Source organism: Euphorbia lathyris, chromosome 8 (assembly GCF_963576675.1).
Source record: "Euphorbia lathyris chromosome 8, ddEupLath1.1, whole genome shotgun sequence".
In the NCBI taxonomy this organism is placed as follows: domain Eukaryota; kingdom Viridiplantae; phylum Streptophyta; class Magnoliopsida; order Malpighiales; family Euphorbiaceae; genus Euphorbia; species Euphorbia lathyris.
This window is the reverse complement of record NC_088917.1, coordinates 53,740,831-53,763,034: the sequence shown is the minus strand read 5'-3', so window position 1 is coordinate 53,763,034 and position 22,204 is coordinate 53,740,831. Positions and strand designations below refer to the sequence as shown.

Below are 22,204 nucleotides of genomic sequence, written 5' to 3'. Positions count from 1 at the left end.
ACATTAGAAGTAAAATTATACATTTCATATAATAAATATGCACTTCTCTCAAATTAAATGGGGAAATTTAAACCTTATCCCAAAATAAAATAAGTAGCACCAGGGGCGGAACCAAGGGGGGTTAAGGGGGGCTCGAGCCCCGGCAGGCGACCGGAGAATTGAGAAAAAAAAAATTTAGTAATGCTGTCTGGTAATATTTTGGAGAGAATTATATTGACTCTATGTAGTATTATTTCTATGTTTAAAAGTGGATGAGATGGTTAAGGATGCTTACTTTAATTTGAGAGGTCTTATGTTCGACTCCTTTCAACCTCATTTTCTTTTAAAAAGTTTTTTTTATTTTGATAACACTTTTGATTTTTTTTTTTATATGTGTTATTTTGTGACTGTGTTTCTGCTGTATTTAAACTCAGTATCACATCAATAATATATATACTTTCCACAGCAAATTGTGTTGTTATAAAATCATCTCATTCATTTTCCAACAAATGGTATCAGAGCTCTCTTCTTGAGGGACTTGTGAATTTGTTATTTTTTTTCTCTTCTTCTTTTATGGATTTGTCAGAAACTCCATTTACTGCATTAGCACCACCTGTTTTCAATGGTGAAGGCTATCATATTTGGGCAGCAAGGATGGAAGCACATCTAGAGGCTAATGATCTCTGGGAACCTGTTGAAGAGGACTACGAAGTTCCTCCATTGTCTGATAATCCAACTATGGCGCAGATAAAAAATCACAAGGAGAACAAATCAAAAAAGTCGAAGGCCAAGGCTACGTTATTTGCTGCAGTCTCATCGGATATCTTTATCAGAATCATGACAATGAAATCAGCTTTTGAAGTCTGGAATTTCTTGAAGAAGGAATTTGAAGGAGGTGAGAAGATCAAGGGAATGAAGGCTCTTAACTTGATCAGAGAATTTGAATTTCAAGAGATAAAGGATTCAGAAACTGTCAAAGAGTATTCAGACAAATTGATTAGCATTGCTAACAAAGTAAGATTACTCGTTACTGAATTTCCTGATTCTAGATTAGTTCAAAAGCTTCTTGTGACTGTTCCTGAAAGGTTTGAAGCAACCATTTCTTCTTTGGAAAACACTAAGGATCTGTCAAAAATTAGTTTGGCAAAGTTGTTGAACGCTTTGCAAGCACAAGAGCAGAGGAGACTTTTGAGGTCTGAGAATTTTGTTGAAGGTGCATTATTTGCAAAGGGTCAATCTAGCCAGGGATGAAGTACAAGAAGAATAAATCTGACTTTCCTCCTTGTCATCACTGTGGAAAGAAAGGTCATCCACCTTTTAAATGTTGGAGAAGACCAGATCAACAATGTGAGAAGTGCCAAAAGATGGGACATCATCAAAAGATTTGCAAAAGCAACACTCAACAAAATTCAGAAACCCATGAGAAAAATGTTGCTCAAGTTGCTGATCACGAAGAAGATGAAGATGAGTTCTTTTTGTGGCTTCATGTTTTGCTCCTGGAAATTCAAGTGATAATTGGCTTGTAGATAGCGGATGTACGAACCATATGACTTATGATCGTGCTTTGTTCAAAGAGCTAGATACATCAGCAGTTTCCAAAGTTAAAAATTGGAAATGGAGAGTACATTCCAGTGAAGGGAAAAGGTGCAATGGCTATTAAGAGCATTTGAGGTATAAAAATAATCAAAGATGTATTATTTGTGCCTAACATAAATCAGAATTTGTTAAGTGTTGGCCAACTTCTTGAGAAGGGTTTCAAAGTTTTATTTGAAACAAATCACTGCATTATAAAGGATTCAGCGGACAAAGATGTCTTCAAAGTGAAGATGAAAGGCAAGATCTTTGCATTGAATCCATTGAAGGAGGAGCAAAAAGTGTTTACTGAAACACAAATTAATTCAGAAGTCTGTGAAAAGATGATCTCATCAGGTTTGAGTTCAAAAAATTTGAAAGAGGCGTTGATTCAGCAGAAGGAAATTCAAGAGGGGGCTGATGAGAAAAATCCTACTAGTACTACTGCCTTTGTTTTAGCTGAAGAAGAAAATGCCAACGATCAAAAAGAAGATGAAGAATGTGACTTTGACGATTTTAATGGTTTCTCTGAAACTCAAACTCAGTTTGGTGACTATGATGAGATTGATGAACATGAGGAGAAATTACTTGAGTCATTTTTGTCCAAAGACGTATGTCCACAGCACACACTTGTAGACCTCATTATTGAAAAAAAGAAACAGGACACAAATGTTTCTTTAGAGTTCCTTAGAGAAAGGCTTAGAGTTTGCAGTAACCAAAGCAAGGAGGAGTGTTAAATTTATGCTTTAGTAACTGCTATTTTATCCTGTATTTTTCATCTGTATGATTTAGTCAGTTGCCTCAAGTGATTATTTAAATCACTGATTTGTAGGATGTAGTTATTGAAATAATATATATACTTTCCACAGCAAATTGTGTTGTTATAAAATCATCTCATTCATTTTCCAACAGTATGTTTTGAAATTTTTTTTACTGATATGTTTGAGCCCCGGGTCATCCGGGGTCCTGGTTCCGCCACTGAGTAGCACTCAAGTTTTTATGCACTATAATAAGAACATCTATCTATATATATATATATGAAAGGTTTAGGGAAGTTTGGTTGTGTTGAGTCTTATTTTTCTTGATAGAATCAAGCTTTTTCTTTCCTACTTTTACATTACGTATCTTCAATTACATGAATCAACATATTTTAATTGCTGATCTTATTTGATCATCGACAAAAATAAAACAAGTGAAAGGATATCTTCAACCTTGTCGCTAAAAAATCACTACATTCTATAAAATGTATGCAAGAATCAAAAAAACAAACTGATGAAGTTAGGCAGAAGACGCGCAAATATATGTATTTCCTTTAGCTTTGATTTGCAGTGAACATTTGATTGATTAATACCATTGAATTGTTAGTCTAGTTAAACAGAAAGGCCTGCATAATCAGTTGGTCCATATGGTACAAATAAGTCTGCAAAGAATCCATTTTTCCTTCTGGGTTGACATCCCATGTCCTTGCATAATTGATCATTGTTCCATATATGTATGTTACTGATACATGCTCTTCTAGAATTGCCCGTATGCTGTTTCAGAAATGTCTCCCATATTGACACTTGCTTTTCCATCTCACTTATACAAGGTACTTCAAATTTTCCATCAACAAGTTCTGCTAACCATTGACATCTGATTTCAGTTGCACACAAATTTGATAGAGTTTCTGCATATCCTATGACAGCCAGTTGCGGAATCCGAGGATGAATAACTTGTCTGTAACCAGATATGATCACACACTTAAAATATTTTCATCATTTGTCACGAAAAGAAATGTTTATGAATGTATTTGAACAAGGATAAAGAAATCTTTTCTGGGAGGGTGATGAATGAACTGAATTTCATATTAGAAATGGAGATAGAGTGACTCGACTGTACTAGTAAGATGAATTTTTAATACATACAGACATGTTGTGAGCAATGCCGAAATAGGATTCGGGGAAAAATTAGACATTAATGGGAAAAAATAAGTTGTTGGAAATCAAAATATAAAGATCATATATAATAAATTTCCAGCTGACCTGTAAAGAGGAATGATAGCAGGTGTTGATGAGCCTGTAATGAATTTCTGGAAGAATGGAGATGAAAAAATGCTTCTTATTTTTTGCTCTCCTTTAAATCCTGTGGCGTAAATGACTAAGTCTGTCTTTAATGGCTGAGATTCTCCATGAAGAACCAGACCTTGTTTACAGAAGCTAAAGCAGTGTGATCTTTTAATAATTATGCTTCCTTGTTCAACTTTATCATAGAAGTTTTCAGGTAGCTTGCATGTCTGACATGATGAAAAGTCTTTAAAAAAGCTGGATTTTGGTATCATTCCGAACTTCTTTAAAGGGAGCTTCCATCTGAGATAAAATTCGATGAACTTTGAAATTCCCCATCTCTGAAATTGCAATAATAATTGAAGAATAAAATAGTTATTTTGGAACTAAATTCATAAGTTAACTAAACTTAAGCTTACCAATGGAGAGAGTAAGAAGGCCAAAAAGGTAAGCAGATATTTTTGTCCAGGTTTGTGAATCATTAACTCGGAAAATCGGTTCAAGTAGAAGAAACCAAGATTGATTCCAAAGATTCTCTCACTCTGGATAAACCAATGAGCTGTTCTTTGAATCATTGTACAAGGATGTTCAACTCCTAATACCAAGAAAATAACAATTCAAATTTGCTTGTTTAAATGCTCAAATGGGATCATCAGATTAGCTTACTTACCATTTGCATTTGCACATTCAGCAGCAATATCAAGTGCAGTTTTCTTGGAGCCAATAATAGTAATTCTCTTTCCTTTAATGAATTTAAGAGCAGTTTGAGCATCCATTGCAGCATATTGCATTGAATGCATAACCTCGCCATGGAATGCTTGTGGACCTTGATTTGGAAGGAATTCTGGGATATTGGGGAACCCACTATACAGTCCCATGCAAAGGATAACAAATTCAGCCTGGTACACCTGCTCAATATTCAATTTTCTTCGTCAAATAAATTCTTGTTTTGATTTGAATATCTCAATCATTTGTGGTTCAACATCATATTAATATACATAAATCTCATAGCTAGCTAGCCAATATGCACTTTCTTTTGTATTGATGATACATCTCTATCATTTTTTATTCATCGTAGTGTTAATATACACCATTTGTGATTAATCATCACATGTTATGTATTGATGATATTTTCAATACATAACAAAATAAGTCTGTGTTGTACACTCTTCAAACCATAAGACATTCGTGTGAGCTGGTGTGTCAGAGATTAAAAAAAAAAAAAAAGCTATTATTCAGCTTAATCTGTAGGTTCAAATGGTTGCTTGACATCTCCAACACAGTGTCACAAAAAGCCTCAAAGCCATAAAAGAAACTTACAAGATGTCGGAGATTAATATAAGATCTATGATTGGGCCTTAACTATTAGTTCGAGCTTTTAGTTCAATCGGTTCCATGACACAAGATGCTTATATTGCTCTAAGTATTGAGACTCAAACATGAATAACAATGGAAAGTAACTAAACAAAGCATCATATGATCTCCCAATTCACTAATTCTAGCAATGTCTTTTGGCATACCTGTTGAGTGCCATCTTTGATGTGTTGAACTGTTATGTGCCACTTCCCATGAGATCCAAAAGGATTACCATTTCCATTCCATAGAAGCCAAGATTTCATCTCTTCATAACTTCCTCCAACATATTCTATGCTAACCACCCTACTATTCAATCTAATGTAAGGTAAGATGCCAAAATGTTTTGCATAAGATTGAAGATACATAACCACTTGAGAATGAGATGGATGTTTGTCATTAACAGATGCTGGCCAACCCAAATCACTAAATTGGTACGTTTCTTTGCTATTTTGGAGCTTAGTTGATTCTATTGTATGCCTCCAAACTCCACCTATCCCTTCTTCCGCTTCAAATATAATTGGATCAAAACCTTTTTGCAGAACGTACTTGCATGACATAAGTCCACTTGATCCTGCTCCAATTATTGCTATCCTTTTTCCCATTTTTCTCTCTATAATTTCAAACTTCGTTTTTTACTTTTATTTAGCTGTTCAAACTTTAATTGTTTATACCAAGATGTTCCCTGAGTCATATGGCAGTGTTCAAATGACCTGATGTTTGAATTTTTTTAATTAGCTCTGACAATTACATTATCATTGTATATTCACATATGTTTTCTGGTCGAAACCAATTTTATTAAGTTATTCTAGTAAAGGTAAGATTAGGTACAATGCTGTCTACTTGTCTTTCAAAAACTGCTGATAACAAACCGGCAAAAAATCTCCTGCTAGAATAAGGTTTTGATGTCATCACATTTATTTATTCCATTATGTCACCATTTGGTTGTTTTTTACTTGCTTTTATGCATAAACTACGGGATATGGCATCGAATTGGACGTCCATATCAAGGATATAACAAGTTAAAATCGTACATATTTTTTTTAACATATTAAACCCAGTCAAGCTTAAGGTATGTAGACAAGACAAGTCAATTTAATTATACTAGTTTTCTTTTATATTAAGTTAATTAATAGGTTGAACTATATATCTATATTAGGAATTTGATTATTTTGAAAATTTCTTCATATTGAGTAATTTTGATTGTTGGAGCTCCAAATTTAACATTTTCTTAAGTCAATTACTTTGAATTTATGTTATTAAACGGACCATGATGGAAGAAAGTTGTCCCATTTTCCTATTCTCTATTCTATGGCTTATTGAATATTTGAGACATGACATGATTATTTTATTTTAATCAAGAGATTATGAAAAAAGTATTCTTGAATTTGAATTTTAACCATTAGGTTAACCATTTACTGTTTAGTTTAATTAATGGGTAAATTACATTCATGACCATTGAACTTTTCTTTTTTAACATTATAGTCGCTAAACATAAAAGCCATATAATTCTACCTTTTTTAACACATGTGGTCATTCAACGCATCAAAACGACCGTTGACGGTTTTAAAATAAAATATTCAAAGATTTAATGATATTCTAAGCAACTTTAATTCTTAAAATTTTTTGTTTTGGAGTCATTTAGGTGTTGTTTGGTTAGGAGAGAGTGAACTTTTAGAGAGAGAAAGCTACAAACAAGGTGATTTTGGAAAATCAAAAATTTGGTTTCATGGTAAATATCGTTCTGAACAACTTTAATTCTTGAATATTTTCATTTTGAAATCATTAACGGTCATTTTGAGGAGTTAGTTAAAGTTGAGTGGCTACCAGTATTAAAAAGTGTAAAATTGAGTGACTTTTATATTAAGTTTTGAAATTGAGTGGCCATTCATGTGATTTACCCTTTAATTAATTCTTTGATATTGTATTAGAGCCTCTTAGACTATTATAATAAAACTATTATTAGATCTTAATTATCAGCTTATTAAGCATTTAGTTCAATCGGTTTCTTGACAAACTAAAGTTAATGAAATTAAAGTATAATAATTATGCTACGTGTCTAAACTTGAGTAAAAAAATAGATAAACGAATAAAAAAATTGGGACAATAAATTTTCAAGGGCAATTATTGGATTTTCAACGTATTGGGTCTCACGACTTTAAAACGCGTCTACATGTATTGGATTCATTTCTTACTAAGGGCAATTATTTAGGGAGCTGGTGAGACATTTGCGAAAATTCAAGAAGCCAATCTACTATTTGGACAAGTTCAAGGAGCTAGGCTTTTTTTATCCTACCAAGCTTTACATGTTCTTGCAATGACTTGAACATATTCTTACATAATTCAAGACAAATAAGAAGAGCAATCAAATATGATGGACAGAGACCCAAACACCAACAAATGCAATTGAAAAAAAAAAAAAAGACACAAGATTACTTCCACTCACAAAAAGCGACTCTATTCCTTGTAAAATAATATTAGGAAAAGTGACTATCCATTTTAATGACCAGAAATTCCCCCATCATGTATAATATGTCATATATTATCATATACGAACTTGAAGGTCAGGAGCATGGGAACTTTATGTAAATTGTGTTCTCAATGGATGTAAATGTGTTTTAAACTCATGAGCTCAAATATGAGACTTAATATTATTGTTCTTCGTAACTTAGTTATTAGAATAATTTGTTAAGTTTTGGTAACTTTTGAAGTTACTTTGGAAATGCTCGGAAAGGAAGAAAATCAACAAATTATATACAACAATTGGAAAAGGGAAAAAAAAGTATATATACAAAGATTTAGACTTAACTTGATCTAGGTTCCATGAAGAAGTAAAGAGTTTATAGTTGAAACCACCAAACAATCACGTCGACAACCATCCCCAGAAAAGCAAACGATAAAGATGAAGTGATATTCGGAGATATGCCAATAGAGAACAAGATCCAGAACCAAGAGTACAATGAAAAAGAGATGTATGAATATTACCATATGGCAGGTGTGACAAGATTTTGTGGATATTAAAAGCTGTAAAGAAATAAACTCACAAATTTTGTTAGAAAATACAGAAAACCGGAGTAACACAAGTCAATTAATACATTTTGAACTTTTTTTTAGCTTAACACATGAGATATTTTATGAAAGTGCTGATAAAAAATTGTTGTGAAAACCAATTTTTCTTTTTTTTTTTGTGATTGGATAGATTTGAATTTTTATATAGATATTGGAATTGAAAATGTTGGTGTTTTGCAGTTTGATCTAAAGTCACTACAAGAAAATCAATAGTTAGGGACTGAAAATTCAGTCATAATTCAGTCCCTAAAAAGGATTACCGACTGAATTTCATGTGTTACCGACGGAACATATTTGGTCAGTAACTACCTGGTTGGTAACGTGTTACTGACGATTTATTTGATGTGGTCGCTAACTTTACAACTAACATCACATGGTCGTAAAGGTTAGTCACTAAGTTACTGACTAAATATTCAATTGCAAACCAAGAAAATGGAGTCACTAACCTTGCTTCGGATATAGTTCCAATCCTTACTTTAGGGACAGAATTGATGATGTTTATGACCAATTATTCCGTCGCTAAACTGGCTACTCTTTCTTATTTGTTTATAATTAATTAATTTGTACAAAAATATAATTAATTTTGGATTGAAGAGAGTTCCTTCTCAATATCGAAAATAACAAACACACATGTCTAATGCAGTTCTAAATGATATTTCATACATGCGATAACCACAAAAACATTTGTAATTAGAAAGTCAAATAGAGATTGTGCAAGTAAGCACACACATTTTTCACAAAAATACTGTCAACCTGTTCATACACACTTTCTCTACGAGATGAAGCCTATAACTGAAATATGGTTTCCTGCAATAATTGAAGACTAATGACATATAACTATGTAGACGTCTCCTATGTACAGTACATGTAGTTCATTTGGTGCTTCAACTCTTCGAAATTTCATTAGCATGTTTCCTCCAACTTCTTCCGTCTGCCAAAATTACACCATATAATTAACTTTAATTACAGTATTATAATAGTAACTGGAAATGGAAATGGGTTATGTAATTAGCTGTGTCTAGTAACAAAATAGTGAAGAAAAGTAGGAGTTTATGTTATTCAGTTCTTTTTTCAGAGCATTATCTGCTACCCCCTCCAAAATATAGTTCTGAAATAAAGATCATAATAGGACAACAACAGCAAAATGATACAAATAATCATTTATAAAGAAAACTTAGTCAAGAAATCTATTACGGAAAGAGCAACAAATGGAGACATCAATTGTATATATAATTCACTCGTCCAATAATTGCACTTGAGCTCCATGTTCATTGCACTTACCTCTCTTTCCAAATGTGCTCTACACATAGTTGTTAAAGGCGCGCCTCGGCTAAGGCTCCAGCCTTAGCGCCTCTGGAGCCCAAAGGCGGGCGCGGTCGGTCAGGCGCGCGCCTTAGTGCGCCTTGGTGCGCCTTAAGCCAGGCGCAAGGCGCGCGCCTTGGCGCGCCTCAGCTACCTTAGGGTATTTTAGGGTATTTTAGGGTTGAGGGTACTTAGGGTTTTGAGGGTATTTTAAGGTTAAGGTATTTTAGGGTCTTTTAAGTTCAGAAAATAAAAGAAAAGCATGGATAGACAAAGATCGACAGTTTTTACTTCACATATCGCAACAGTTAACTCATGCCTTAGTAGTTAACTAGAACTTAACTCATGCATTTATGGTTTTATTGTTGTTATTTGACTATTTGTGATTATTTGTGACTAGTATTATGAATTTATGATATATTTTTTTGTGTGCGCCTCGGGTCACTCGGGCGCGCGCTTTAAGTTGCGCCTTGCGCCAAGGCTCCAGGACCCCCCTTGCGCCTTAGTGCGCCTTGCGCCTTTAATAACACTGGCTCTGCATCAACTGAATTGACCCCAATTGTTGCCTGCCTCTTCAAATTCTCACGTTCCATTGAATTACTACTCTCTTTCCTTTTTGTAAGTAGTCATGTCCCAATATGAGGGTGTTATTTCTAAGTAGAGATGAGTAATTCCACCTGAACGACGGTCTTAAGACTTTAAACCCTAAGTGCAAGGTGGAATTACTAACTTGTCAGGTTTAAACTGGCACCCTAATTGACGTTTGGCACCCTAAACTTGCACTTGGACCTATCATGGACCTAAACTTAGAAATACTCATCTCTACTTAGAAATATGAGGTTTGGCACCCTAAACTTGCACTTGGACCTATCACGCACCTAACTTGTCAATTTAGGACACCTGGCGCTCTTATTTGCTGACATGTCATGGACATGTTTAGGTGAAAGTTTGACCCAGCAGTGGCATGTCAATTTTGATACGTTAAGGTGTGTGACAAGTTCAAGTATAAGTTTGGGATGTCAAACAGAAAAAAAGGAGCAATTTTAGGTGTACATAATAATGTATTAGCCTACTTTTTAACTTCCATGCAAATCAAATGCAAATTAGAAACAGATTTTTCTATTCCATATTCATACTATGAATGTGATATCTTATTAAAGCATGGATATGGCTCTTAAAATCATAAGCATGTCCGCAACATATTTTGTTATGTGCATATCAGAACATGTACACTCAGCTATATTGATAATCTATTATGTGCAAGAAGCATCATAAAATTAATTAAATTATTAATTTAAATTACCAGCCAAAACCTTTAACCCCCATTAAAACCCACTCCTAAAACACCAAACATTTCACTAACAACCCAAATTAACTGATACTTCACTAACTCAACAAGCTTAACATAAAAATCATTATGCCATTGACAATCATACCAACAAAAAAAGGCATACCCATCAGTAACAATAGCATGTAGATGCTTAATAAGTTTTGGGTTCAAGTTCCTCAAAGGCTTGCCTCAAACATACTTCTAGCTGAATTTTAGCTTCATGAGTACCAATTTTAAATAGCTTTGAGGCCATAATACATTCACCTAATGCAATAATAAGAAAGAATTAAAATAGGCATTCATAATTTATATGAATCAGGTGTGACAATAGCAAACAACAGATGCAAATTTGATGTTAACCTCTTAGGCAAATTTATATCTAGATGTAAAGCACGAAATTAGCAGAGTCTAGATAGAATTGAACCATTTTCTTACCAACATCATTTGGTTCATCATTTCCATTAGGAGACCAGGCAGCCCAAATAAAAGAACCAGGACCTAAGATATCTGGTTTAAGAAGATTAGAATCTTGTAAGCAATAACCACTTGGAACAGGATCGAACTTTTGCATTTTCTGGTGACACTTGCATAATTCGTACCGCCAGCGGCTTTAAATTTTTTCTCATAATTTGAAACAAGCAGCAGCCTGTCACTTTTTAGTTCAGCAACAACATAATAGAGAGTATCCTGAAAAAAGGGAAAGATGCAATATAATATCATTTATTAATTTCCGGCTGAGCTTATCAAATTGCAACTAACATGATTCTCCATTCCCAATTAGATATGGTACCCTTCCACTAGTCCCTAAGACATAGAAATTTCCCATCTCTCACATAAAACAACTGCTAGAAAAAATCCCAGGAGTAGTGATCAAAAGGGTTATCAGGAATCATAGTCTACACATCTAGTGTTTATAATTAATAAATACCAATCTACCAGCAAAGAGCAAAATTCCAATATAATGCCTTCTAAAGTCAAAAGAAAAAGTGAAAAATGATAACTGACGACAAGAAAAACTTTAACTATAAGCATGTCTGCAAATAAATTAGTTAGTAAGGAAATTAGTTATAGTGGGTTTATAACTATGAGATGTCAAAAATTTCTCTACAAACACTATTAGGTAAGAGCAGTATTCTAATCCCTACGGGATCACATTTCAATCTAAACTGAAATCAAATAATCATCCACATCTAAGAAATCGTAAGCATTTTTCTAGAGTGTTTACTAATAACCAAAATGTCATAGATTTTTAGCAAAACAGTAAGAAGAAAAACCCTTGCACAATACCAATTTGAAAAATCACCTGAAACCCTAACCGATCTCTCAGCCACAGTCTCTGGTAGCTTCAACAGCCACCGCCCTTCATCCTTTCCTCCAGCTCCTCCTCATCCCGTTCGACTTGAAACATTTCTCCTTTTCATCTTCGGTCTTCCATTTTAGGAGACATTTCAGGGCGGCTTGGGCTCCGGCTCCTCCTTCCAACCGGAGTTCTGTGCTCTTAAATCGAGCGACTTATATTGCAAGTTCGATGGTGGGGCTTAAGATCTGGATGCAGCTGCAGATTCTAAGCTTTAGAAGAAAAAAGATGAAGGAGAATTAAAAAGTTCCTGGAAACGTCATTGGAGGATTAGGGTTAGAGAGAGGAAGAGTCAATGAGCAATAAGAAAGAAAAGGTCATTGGGGTTCCTTTATTGAGAGAGAAAAAGAGTTAAGAGTTAAAAAATCTAATAAATAATTTTTTTTAATTAATAGAATAGATTTAGTGATTTGCTTCACGCCGCCCCTTAATTCCCACCTACCGCCTCCAAATTACAATTTTGCCCCTTCCCTTATATTTGCAATATTAAGTTCAAATTCAATTTCTAACTTCCAAACACTTTAGTTCAAACCAAAAGAAAACCCGGACTAATTATGGCTGGACGTGGAGGTAAAGGAAAGTCAATCGGGCTCATTTCGGTACGTGTTTCTAATTTTTTTCAATTTTTTTTTTTAAGTTTTCTGTCCCAAAATTCGGGACAGAAAAGTTTATTTTGACGACCATGGCGGGTCCAGGACCCGCCATGGTCATATGCGTGGCGGGTCCAGGACCCGCCATGCTCAAAACCGTGGCGGGTGCTGGACCCGCCTTGGTTTTGAGCATGGCGGGTCCTGGACCCGCCACGCATATGACCATGGCGGGTCCTGGACCCGCCATGGTCTTAATACTGGCGGGTCCTGGACCCGCCCGTCAAGAGATAGCGGCGGGTCCTGGACCCGCCGATGTAATTTCGAAGTCGTTTTCTGTCCCGATTTTCGGGACAGAAAACTAACAACTAAAAAAAAATTAGAAATATTTAGCGCATTTATTTTAGAAATATTAACGTGTTTTTTTAGAACATATTTAGCGTATCTTTTTTAGAACATATTTAGTGTATTTTTTTAGAACATATTTAGTGGATTTTTTTGTAGAACTTTAACGTGTAGTTTTTGTAAATATTTAGGGATTGTATTTAGCGTATTGCTTTTAGTAACTGTTGAATGTTTATTTTCCAGCGTGACATTGAAGAGGGTTCCGGACCTCGCCATCCTGCTAGACGTGGTGTTACAGCATCTGTTCGGAGGGACCGAGAAGCCGAGAAGCTCATGGCGGATGCTCAAAGGGCGCACGTGACAGTACAGCGGCCCATGAGTGACGATGAGGATTATGCTACCATGGATGATGGTGAGGACCTTCCCGAGAGCGATCCTAGCCCAATTCGTCGGGCGTCGAAGGGGAAGGGTGCTCGTGCCGAGTCATCTAGTAAATAATTTACATTTTTATCATAATTTTTATTTATTAATTTACTTTACTATAGAAAAATGGTATAAATGTTATATGTTTAATACTATATTGTAGGAAGTAGTAAGCGCTCGAGGAATATTGTAGAGGATGACTGGATTGTCACGGATCCGGTCCCCGGTGGTCCAATTGATGGTACTGTGATTCCCAGCTTCTTGGGACATGTCGCTTCTACCATATGGACCGGACAGCTGAGGTCGGAGCTCAGGGGCCACACTAGAGGGACATTCTGCATGAAATTAAATGACTGGTATAAGAGTGCTCGTCCAGAGGTCAGGGCGCTTATACGGGGATCGCAACTATCACACCTCCCATCTACGAAGCTTCAAGAGTGCCCCTGATACGAAGAAACATATAGTATGAATCAAAATACATATTACTAAATTCAAATATAATAATAACAGTAAGGAAATGGAATAAATTTATACTTGATTTTGACGACTTGCAAATCAATTTCATGGTGACCTTGGCCCAAACTGTATCGAGGGATCCAGTAGAGGAATTCAGCCATCTCTTCAAAGAAGAATGTTCACTCTCCACTCTACAGGTTGTTGTGTTGCCAAAATGTAAGAAATCTTTAGTCCACGCAACAACAAACTTCTCTTTGTGGACTAACCATGTATTCTCAACATAAGCTACCACATTACCTATCTTTCCCATTGTATCCTTCATCTTGGCCACTTCCAACTCATATTCATCTACTGTTTGAGAATTTATTATTTTCTTCCATCTGCCATTCTTGAATTTTGAAGCAAAATTCATGTCTCCACCCATGAGTTTGTAGACTCTGTTTTCTACATCCTTGTTAATGTGCCAAGTACACAACATGTGTGCAGAATCTGGAAAAACCTCTCTAACAGGCCTCATCAATCCCAACTCTCTATCAGTCAAAATAACTGTCGGGTTCATGTCAAATCCAATCAAATTCCTCAAACACTCCATAACCCAACGGTAGCTAGATTCGGTCTCATCCTGCATAATCGCATACGCGATTTTGAAATTGTTGTTGCATGGAGTCATCCCAACAATTTCGAAGAATGGCATTCTGTACTTGTTGGTCTTGTATGTTGAATCCATGCCAATATACCAGTGGTACGTCCGTAGTAATTCAACAGAAGCTGGATGTGCCATAAATACATGTGTTAACACATTAGTTTCCGAATCAGCAAGCGAAGCATGATAATACTTGTTCGTGACGGCAAGGTGGAAAAACTGACTAATCATATCTCTACCCTCAAACCCATCCTTCCTCAACCGGTCTCTATAATTGTATACATGCTTTATTGTTGGGTTATCTTCTGGATGTTTCGTACGAAGTGCCGTCATAATAGCACACGGCTTTGCTTGATACGAACTCATGTCACGCACAATTAGCTTCGCTGCTGGACTAAGACCGCTAATCTGTCGGTGTCCCTCCGCATAAACTATCATTTCATGATTATGCGTACTCTGCTCCCCAGCATTAGCAACGATCTGCCAACCCGAAAAATCTTGCAACTGCCTGACTTTTAGCCGAAATGGACAGCCACACGCTTTAGTTTTTGTTTTCCTACTTAAACCATCTTCTAAGGGAATAGGCAATCCTCTATACCGTTCGCCACGTGAACATCTCAGAAGAGTTTGTTTACCTCCGTGTTTATGCGAAGAAATAACGATCTCGAAACCATTTTTGATTGCAATGTTTTTCGCCCATTGAATTGCTTCCACATTTGTTTGAAATACCGTGCTCGTTATGAAATAAGGACTATAATCGATTCCGTCGCCAACCCAAACTCTAGCTGCCTCCTGAAAATACATGCAAAACGGACTAATGTTAGATTAGTCGCAAAATGGGTCCTTGGACCTCCTACACATAGGCAGGCGGGTCCAGGACCCGCCAACATTTAAAGGGAGGCGGGTCCAGAACCCGCCTCCATTCAGACGCGGACGGGTCACGGACCCGCCCCCCTTAAGACGAGGGCGGGTCCAGGACCCGCCCCCCTTCAGACGAGGGCGGGTCATGGACCCGCCTACGTCTGAACCGGGGCGGGTCCTGGACCCGCCCAAGTCTTAAGGGGGGCGGGTCCGTGACCCGCCCCTCACAAAATTAAAAAAAAATAAAGCAATTTATAACTTAAATTTAAAAAATTTAAAAAAATATTAAATCATTACCTCATCTTCGGAGTTTTCGTATTCCGACGTTCTCGGATCCATAATTTTTTGTTACGTGCTTTGTTCGGGTGTGGGAGAGAGAGAGAAGGGTGATTTCAAATTTTTTAAAAAAATAATGGAAGGGGCATAATGGGTATGTAAGGGGCGGGGGCTGTAAAAAAGGGGCGGTGTACGGTAACGCCCTAGATTTAAGGACTTAAGCAGTGGTCTTTAACTATTGGGTTTAGTGGCTAGTGTAGGTATTAAAGTTGGGCCCGTGTCTTCATTGTGATTACCAACCATTTATATAGTTAATGACTAATTTTAGTCTTTAAATTGATGACTAATTTCATTTAGTCTTTAAAATCAGTGAGTTTATTGTGTAAATTAAATTTTAAGTTAAGAATATTAGAAAAGCAATACTGTGGCAGCATTTGTTTAAACAATAGTATTCAAATTGATCATTCACCGTTAGATGTAGGATGATTAAGCATTAAGGCTTAGATTTAATCAACCTACATCTAACGGTGAAACGTGGTCTTCAGAGTAAAAAATACTGTTTGTTTAAATTATGATTTATTTTAGGCTTGGTTAGTGTGAGGTGGGAGTGATGGCGTTAAAAGGATATGGGTATTGTGCACATGAAAAATGGCCACAAAATAGTTGCTAGATAAAAAATGTAAAGTAATGAATACTCATATTTCTAGATAAGATATTCCATCCATGGCTACCGGCCTCATCTCCCGTTTCCCTTCGCCAAAGCAGATTACACCCTCTCCTTCTCCGTCTCAATGGATTTCTTCCACTTCCAGTTGCAGTTGCAGACCCTTTCCATTTACAATCCCCAATTCCCAACATTCACGTTTTGTTGCAGTCTCTGTTTCATTCAACCCTTCCGGGAATTTCGACCTTTCTCTCTATGACAATGATGATGATGGTGAGTCATTCATGTTCTTCTTCATTTACTCAATCAACACCTTTTTAAATTTCTCATTAATTGATTGACAGACTCACCACCAGAATCTGGAGCTCCAATGCCTCCAAGTGAGGGCAGATTTGATGTTCTTATTGATAATGATAACATTACCCGTCTTGATTTATCCCCTTTTGCCACCGCCACTGGAATCATTTCCCCCTTATCAGGTATTTTCATTATTTACTCTACTTCTCTAATCAAAACCAATTTAATTAAGTGATAATGATTATTTCAGCAAAGCCAAAAGAATATCTTGAAAGAACAATTGGATTTAGCATTAATTATGAAAGAGAAGATCCACGTGATCCAAGAGAATTATCAGAGTATCCTGATGTAAGATTATGGTTTGTAAGACTTGATGCTGTGTATCCATGGTTGCCTGTCTTGTTGGATTGGAGAGCTGGTGAGCTAGCTCGTTATGCTGCCATGTTAGTCCCTCATCAGGTAACTCATTCTTTATTGATTAATTCACTCTATAAACCTCAATTATGAACTTAATCTGAGAATTCAGAAATAATCTAATGTTAAAGCCCAAAAATTCATATGATTTTATCCATTTGCAAGAAGAATCATATAATTTCATGGATTTAGATTTTTTTTTTATGTGATGTTAACTAAGGAGGACTTAATTGATAATATAAGTTTTATTGATTTCAAACACTTCACATAAAAATCTCACTTATTTGATGAACACAAATTAAGACTCACCCACTCACTTCCTTTTGCTCTCTCTATTTGCTGCATATATAAAAAAACTAAACATCAACCACTTATTTATATAGTTGTAATGTCGGTGAAGTAAAAGTCTAGAAAATCCTAGACTAAACACTAGCATTTAAACTTATTGACTTTTGCTAGAACCTTCTTGTAAAATAATACATAATAAAATTATAAAACTAAAAAGTCTATATGTCGGTGACGATAATTAATATGTGACAAACATATTTGATGGTTAGTAGAATTGTAATTTTAAATGCATTTCAATTGATACCCTGAATATTTTGTTTTGGTTCTACCACCATCGTATTATTTTAAGCCTTATCGGTTACTTGAAATATTGGTTTTGCAGATGAATATGAAAATGGGTGTTGTTTTTAATCCAGAGGCATTAGAATTGTTCATCATGAACAAAGTTTTCGTGGTGTATTCTTGGTTGAAGGAGCATAACATTCCAAAACCAAGATTAAAGACTAGTCACATGGCCAGGATGCTTGGATTTGGGATCGGAGATGAACTTTTTGACCTTATTGATAACTCACCACCTCCTCCTTAAACCCATATAACCTTTATACAATTAATTGCAATTTTAATTAATAGAAAAAAAAGTATAGTTAAGTCCCTGACCTTTTTCGATTTGACATATTAACCTTAGTTGAATGTTAACTTGCGAGTATTAAATTCGGTTAAAATAGCTTCATATATCACATGTGAGTTTGAAATTGCAGTTTTGCCAAATAAAAAATGAGGTTCATATAGTCATATAAAACATATAAAAAGTTTCTTTTTAGTTATTGAAAGTGCAATTTCAAATTTAAATAAAATTAATTATGTTTTCCTCATTTAATGTGTGTAATTATAATTATGGATGACTCAAATTAAAAAATTATGAATTTAATCAACGGAATTTGAAAAAGTTAGTAAGTGTTAGGATGCATTTTACCTCAATTAATTGGCAGTCCATCGATGATTTCAGGAGAAGTTTCATACCAGAGCTTAAATATCCCACAAGTCATTGAGTGAAACTGGCAATTCATAAAGCTGAAAAGAGCTGAAATCATTAGCTGCTGCACTCAGCTGAAAATTTTAAACAAGCATGAAATAGCCCATCAAGCCTCAATGAGCATGAAATAGCCCATAGCCCATCAAAATTTAACTGCCATGGGATGACAACGGACGGAATACTCATCAGTAATATCAATTCCAAATTCTTATTTATTTTTTTTAAGGCTTAATAGACATCCAACCCCCTAAACTTGTAACTTTTTTTCACCTTAGAGGACAACCTCTCAACCCTCTCAACTCTCCAAAAACATCACATACAACCCCTTACACCCCTATGTTCGGTCAAAATATTGACCCGTGTAGAAAACGCGCTTGACTGTTAATCTCATCAATGCCACATGTCATTTTTTTTATTAAATTTTTCCATATTCATGCGAGGTGCTGTCGTTGTTTGTCGTCACAGCCTTATCGAGGTGCTGAGGTTGGCGGTAGTGGTCGTCGAGGTGAAATATATCTAAGTGATTGTTACAAAAATGACACGTGGCATTGGTGAGGTCAACAGTCAAGCACGTTTTATATATGGGTCAATATTTTGACCGAACATAGGAATGTAAGGGGCTGTATGTGATGTTTTTAGAGAGTTGAGGGGGTTGAGAGGTTGTCCCCTAAATTGAGGGGGCTAGGTGAAAAAAAGTTACAAGTTTAGAGGGTTTGGTGCCTATTAAGCCTTTTTTTAATTATCCATACTCATCTCGTTACTCTAACAGATATAATTCTTGAATCGCATACTCCTATCATTTAAATTGCGGACACTCACATGTAACCTTATTCATTAAGAATCGACACATAAAATAAACAAATCTAACAAAACATAAATTTAATACACCATCCACAAATTTAACAAAAATTTTAAATTTAAACATTCTAAGTTACTCAAATTATCAAAAAAATTAAAACACACTAAAAATAAAAATAAAATGTTCATTTTAATATAATGATAATTTTCATTTTTTCTCCATTTGGTGTCTCATTTATCAATCCTTAAGAGAATAAAATGTATATGTCCAAACATATGGCAGGTATCAAGTACCGTGCTGTGGGTAATTTCATACTCGTCCCGTACCATTACAAATAATTTTCTAGAATACATGTCATTAGACTCAGATATTACTAAATACTCTCAAAAATTATACGTGTTGTCATCTCTACCATTATGCAACTCTACTGTTTTTGAGTATTTTGTGTAAGGCCTTGTATCCTTACTTCTACATCTGTGCAACAAAACATATTTATGAGCCCAAAAACATAAATCGTTAACGAGCAGGGATAATCCATCAAAATATATTCTAGTAATTCCATACATGCTAATAGCTAGCCTTCTAAAATTGAGGCTCTGAATTAAAAATGGTAACGGTACATATTTGGCAACTATCCAGTATTATCCGATTCTTATAGAATATGTGAACTTCGTGTAAAAGAGTTTAGGATAGGAATAAGATTTTAAAAAAATTTACCAATGACGAGTATGAGATGAGAATAAAAATACCTAAAAGTACCCGTTACCGGTTATGTATTTGCTAGATTGTTTTTTTTTTTTTTACTCTCTTAAGATTAACCTTTTAGCTCAACTAGATCCATGACATGATATCAAAGTTTCTTAAATCAAGTGATCCAGTGTTCAAATTCTGACAACATTATTTGTTAATAAATTTCAACACGGTAAAAGAGGCATCGTGTTGTACATGTCCGAAAGATATTCACATGCGGAGGTGTGTTAAAGATAAAATAAAAGTTATCATAATTAATTCAATTCAAGTAGTTACTTGGTAAAGGCTAATGATTGCATACTAAAAAAAAGATAGAATAAATAAAGAATTTCAATATTAAATATTTAATTATATTCATTTATTATTGTATATGATGCTATTTAGAATTTTATTTTATTTTTGTTAAATTTGTGGAATAATTTATAAATATTTTTTTAAATTTATGATTTATTTATTTATTATTTAATTTATTTTAAATGGATAAGGGTGTTCGTGAATTATATTGGATGGGAATGAAATTAGGATTGTTTATTTAATAGGAGAGGAAGGTAATCAAAATAAAAAAGGTAAGGATACGTGAATGACGTTATCCACGGGTACCTCGTTTGTTGCCATCTCTACGGGTAAATTTGATCAATGGCGTACAACGTTTGCCTCATTTTACACTTTGGTGTACAACCTTCATTTTGTCTCACTAATATGTACGGCCTTATAGGTGACCTCCCACTTTGGTGTACAATAGGTAAAAATGACCGGTCAACGCGTCACCTCATTATTTTTCAACTACCCATTTAAAAAAATGGAACTCACTTCTTATAAAATTGTTAAAATACTCTTATTCCCTTCCTTGCAACCCCTCTCTCTATCTTTCACTTTCTCTCTCTAATTCCCCTCTCTCTCTCTCTCTCTAAGAGGGGTTAAGTAGACCTTTTTGTTGGGAGATGGATCTTGACTAGTAGACTTTCAAATAATCATACATTTTTATATTAGGGGAATGGATCTTAACTAGTAGACTTTCAAATAATCTTACCATTTACCTTGTGGAACTGACAATAGACCTTCATGTTCTCGTTGTAGTGTTCTCATGTCTTCAGGATGGGATATTTGACATCCCTCTTTCTCATGCTATTTTAAATCCACATTAGCACCTACTTCTTAGAGGTCTTCAATAAATTCCATGGTGACTGCCATTCATTTTTAGTTTTTTACCTAATCTCTTTGAGGATTCGCTTTGAGAATTATAGCTTTAACCCTCTTTGAAAATTTTTTTCGATGTCTGTCCTCCATCCAAATCTTATAAGATTCAACAAGTTTATTGGCTCTCTTCATCAAGGATGTCTGATTTGTATATTTCCTCAAGACAAACTCTTCTCTCATCCAGTCGCATATTGTATTTTGTGTCATAGACCAATGCAATAAAAACATTGACCTTCTGTATGCTCGGACAAATTTTATTAAATTTGTTAATGTGATTAAAAATTATATACCAACACTCCCCATATGTAGTCACTTTTATAGTACAAATACTCTATAATTAATCCTCAATTGGCCCCTTATAACTGTCATTTTATTCAGTTGACGCTTAAAGGTATATCTGAAAAATTAAAGCTTTTAAGGACCAAACATAACATTTTTTTTGGAGCGGTTGGCACACAACTGTGGCGGATGGCGCAAGAATGGGGGAATGCCCTCTTAAATTGCCTTTTAAGTGTCATCTTTGTAATTTTCAAAAAGTTCAATTTACATTCGTCATTTTAAGGTAATCTACCTTTTTATTCGTATCATTTTTCTTTTAGGGCACCCTTTTTAGAAGTGGGGTATAAAAAGTACTTTTGTACATAATTGAGGCTGACGGCATCTTTGCACCTTACTTTTGGAAAACTTTCTCATGTAAGTAATCAATATTTTTATGTTCTTAGCCATATTTTTCTGTAGACAATGTTGGGATATTTTATTAATATTAAGGGTTGTTCATCCATAGTATTCGTCATGAAATCTACGAGTGAGTAGTCCTTTATTTGGATTTAGTTGCAGTAGTGTGCAGCAACTGTGTGACTAGAAATTCCTGCTTGAGTAATATCTTTCTATGGGTTTTTCTATTTCCATTTTAATAGACTTAAGATAAACTTGGCATAGTCTATTCCAGAAAGAGAGATCAAATGCATGTTATGAGGTAAGAAAGAGATTTTTATATCTTGGTGTGTTGGTTCCTTTTCAAGGCATGAGAATGTTTAAAAAGAACCTATAAACTTTAATGTTTTTGATGAGTTGTGTATTGCAAAGAGATTGGGATATATTTTCTTGTTTAAATGAGTTTCCTGAGATTTAGAGATAAACATGGAAATGCATGTGTAGGAGATATAA

At 35.0% G+C, this 22,204-nt stretch overlaps 3 protein-coding genes and 1 long non-coding RNA gene across 4 annotated transcripts; 1 reads left to right on the top strand and 3 right to left on the bottom strand.

The window, feature by feature from the left end:
• Nucleotides 1-2,847: 2,847 nt before the first annotated feature.
• LOC136202290 (probable flavin-containing monooxygenase 1) lies at nt 2,848-5,551 on the bottom strand. The gene is made up of 5 exons (XM_065992802.1): nt 5,114-5,551; nt 4,264-4,501; nt 4,013-4,188; nt 3,573-3,934; nt 2,848-3,267 (listed from the first exon to the last, which is right to left on the bottom strand). The coding sequence occupies exons 1-5, from the start codon at nt 5,549-5,551 to the stop codon at nt 2,922-2,924; spliced, it is 1,560 nt and encodes a 519-aa protein (XP_065848874.1). The 3' UTR covers nt 2,848-2,921.
• Nucleotides 5,552-8,850: 3,299 nt separating this feature from the next.
• Nucleotides 8,851-12,280, bottom strand: LOC136202356 (uncharacterized). Its single transcript, XR_010674415.1, has 3 exons — nt 11,951-12,280; nt 11,083-11,334; nt 8,851-8,946 (listed from the first exon to the last, which is right to left on the bottom strand). It is a non-coding gene; the product is annotated as an uncharacterized lncRNA (long non-coding RNA).
• A 1,487-nt stretch (nt 12,281-13,767) lies between these two features.
• On the bottom strand, nt 13,768-15,739 carry LOC136203945 (protein FAR1-RELATED SEQUENCE 5-like). The gene is made up of 3 exons (XM_065995158.1): nt 15,617-15,739; nt 13,894-15,250; nt 13,768-13,802 (listed from the first exon to the last, which is right to left on the bottom strand). The coding sequence occupies exons 1-3, from the start codon at nt 15,656-15,658 to the stop codon at nt 13,768-13,770; spliced, it is 1,434 nt and encodes a 477-aa protein (XP_065851230.1). The 5' UTR covers nt 15,659-15,739.
• A 493-nt stretch (nt 15,740-16,232) lies between these two features.
• Nucleotides 16,233-17,961, top strand: LOC136203037 (protein CHLORORESPIRATORY REDUCTION 6, chloroplastic-like). Its single transcript, XM_065994072.1, has 4 exons — nt 16,233-16,532; nt 16,604-16,738; nt 16,807-17,015; nt 17,641-17,961. The coding sequence occupies exons 1-4, from the start codon at nt 16,319-16,321 to the stop codon at nt 17,842-17,844; spliced, it is 762 nt and encodes a 253-aa protein (XP_065850144.1). The 5' UTR covers nt 16,233-16,318; the 3' UTR covers nt 17,845-17,961.
• The last annotated feature ends 4,243 nt before the right edge of the window (nt 17,962-22,204 follow it).

Bases quoted from the DNA above. Each gene is read 5' to 3' on its own strand.
- LOC136202290 (XM_065992802.1), bottom strand. From the start codon at position 5,551: ATGGGAAAAAGGATAGCAATAATTGGAGCAGGATCAAGTGGACTTATG. The intron at 4,189-4,263 runs GTAAGTAAGCTA...TCTTGGTATTAG, and splicing joins TGAATGTGCAAATGCAAATG to GAGTTGAACATCCTTGTACA. The intron at 3,935-4,012 runs GTAAGCTTAAGT...TTGCAATTTCAG, and splicing joins CCTTCTTACTCTCTCCATTG to AGATGGGGAATTTCAAAGTT.
- LOC136203945 (XM_065995158.1), bottom strand. From the start codon at position 15,658: ATGGATCCGAGAACGTCGGAATACGAAAACTCCGAAGATGAG. The intron at 15,251-15,616 runs GTAATGATTTAA...ATGTATTTTCAG, and splicing joins ACGAAAACTCCGAAGATGAG to GAGGCAGCTAGAGTTTGGGT. The intron at 13,803-13,893 runs GTATAAATTTAT...TCTTCGTATCAG, and splicing joins TTGCAAGTCGTCAAAATCAA to GGGCACTCTTGAAGCTTCGT.
- LOC136203037 (XM_065994072.1), top strand. From the start codon at position 16,319: ATGGCTACCGGCCTCATCTCCCGTTTCCCTTCGCCAAAGCAGATTACA. The intron at 16,739-16,806 runs GTATTTTCATTA...TGATTATTTCAG, and splicing joins AATCATTTCCCCCTTATCAG to CAAAGCCAAAAGAATATCTT. The intron at 17,016-17,640 runs GTAACTCATTCT...TTGGTTTTGCAG, and splicing joins CCATGTTAGTCCCTCATCAG to ATGAATATGAAAATGGGTGT.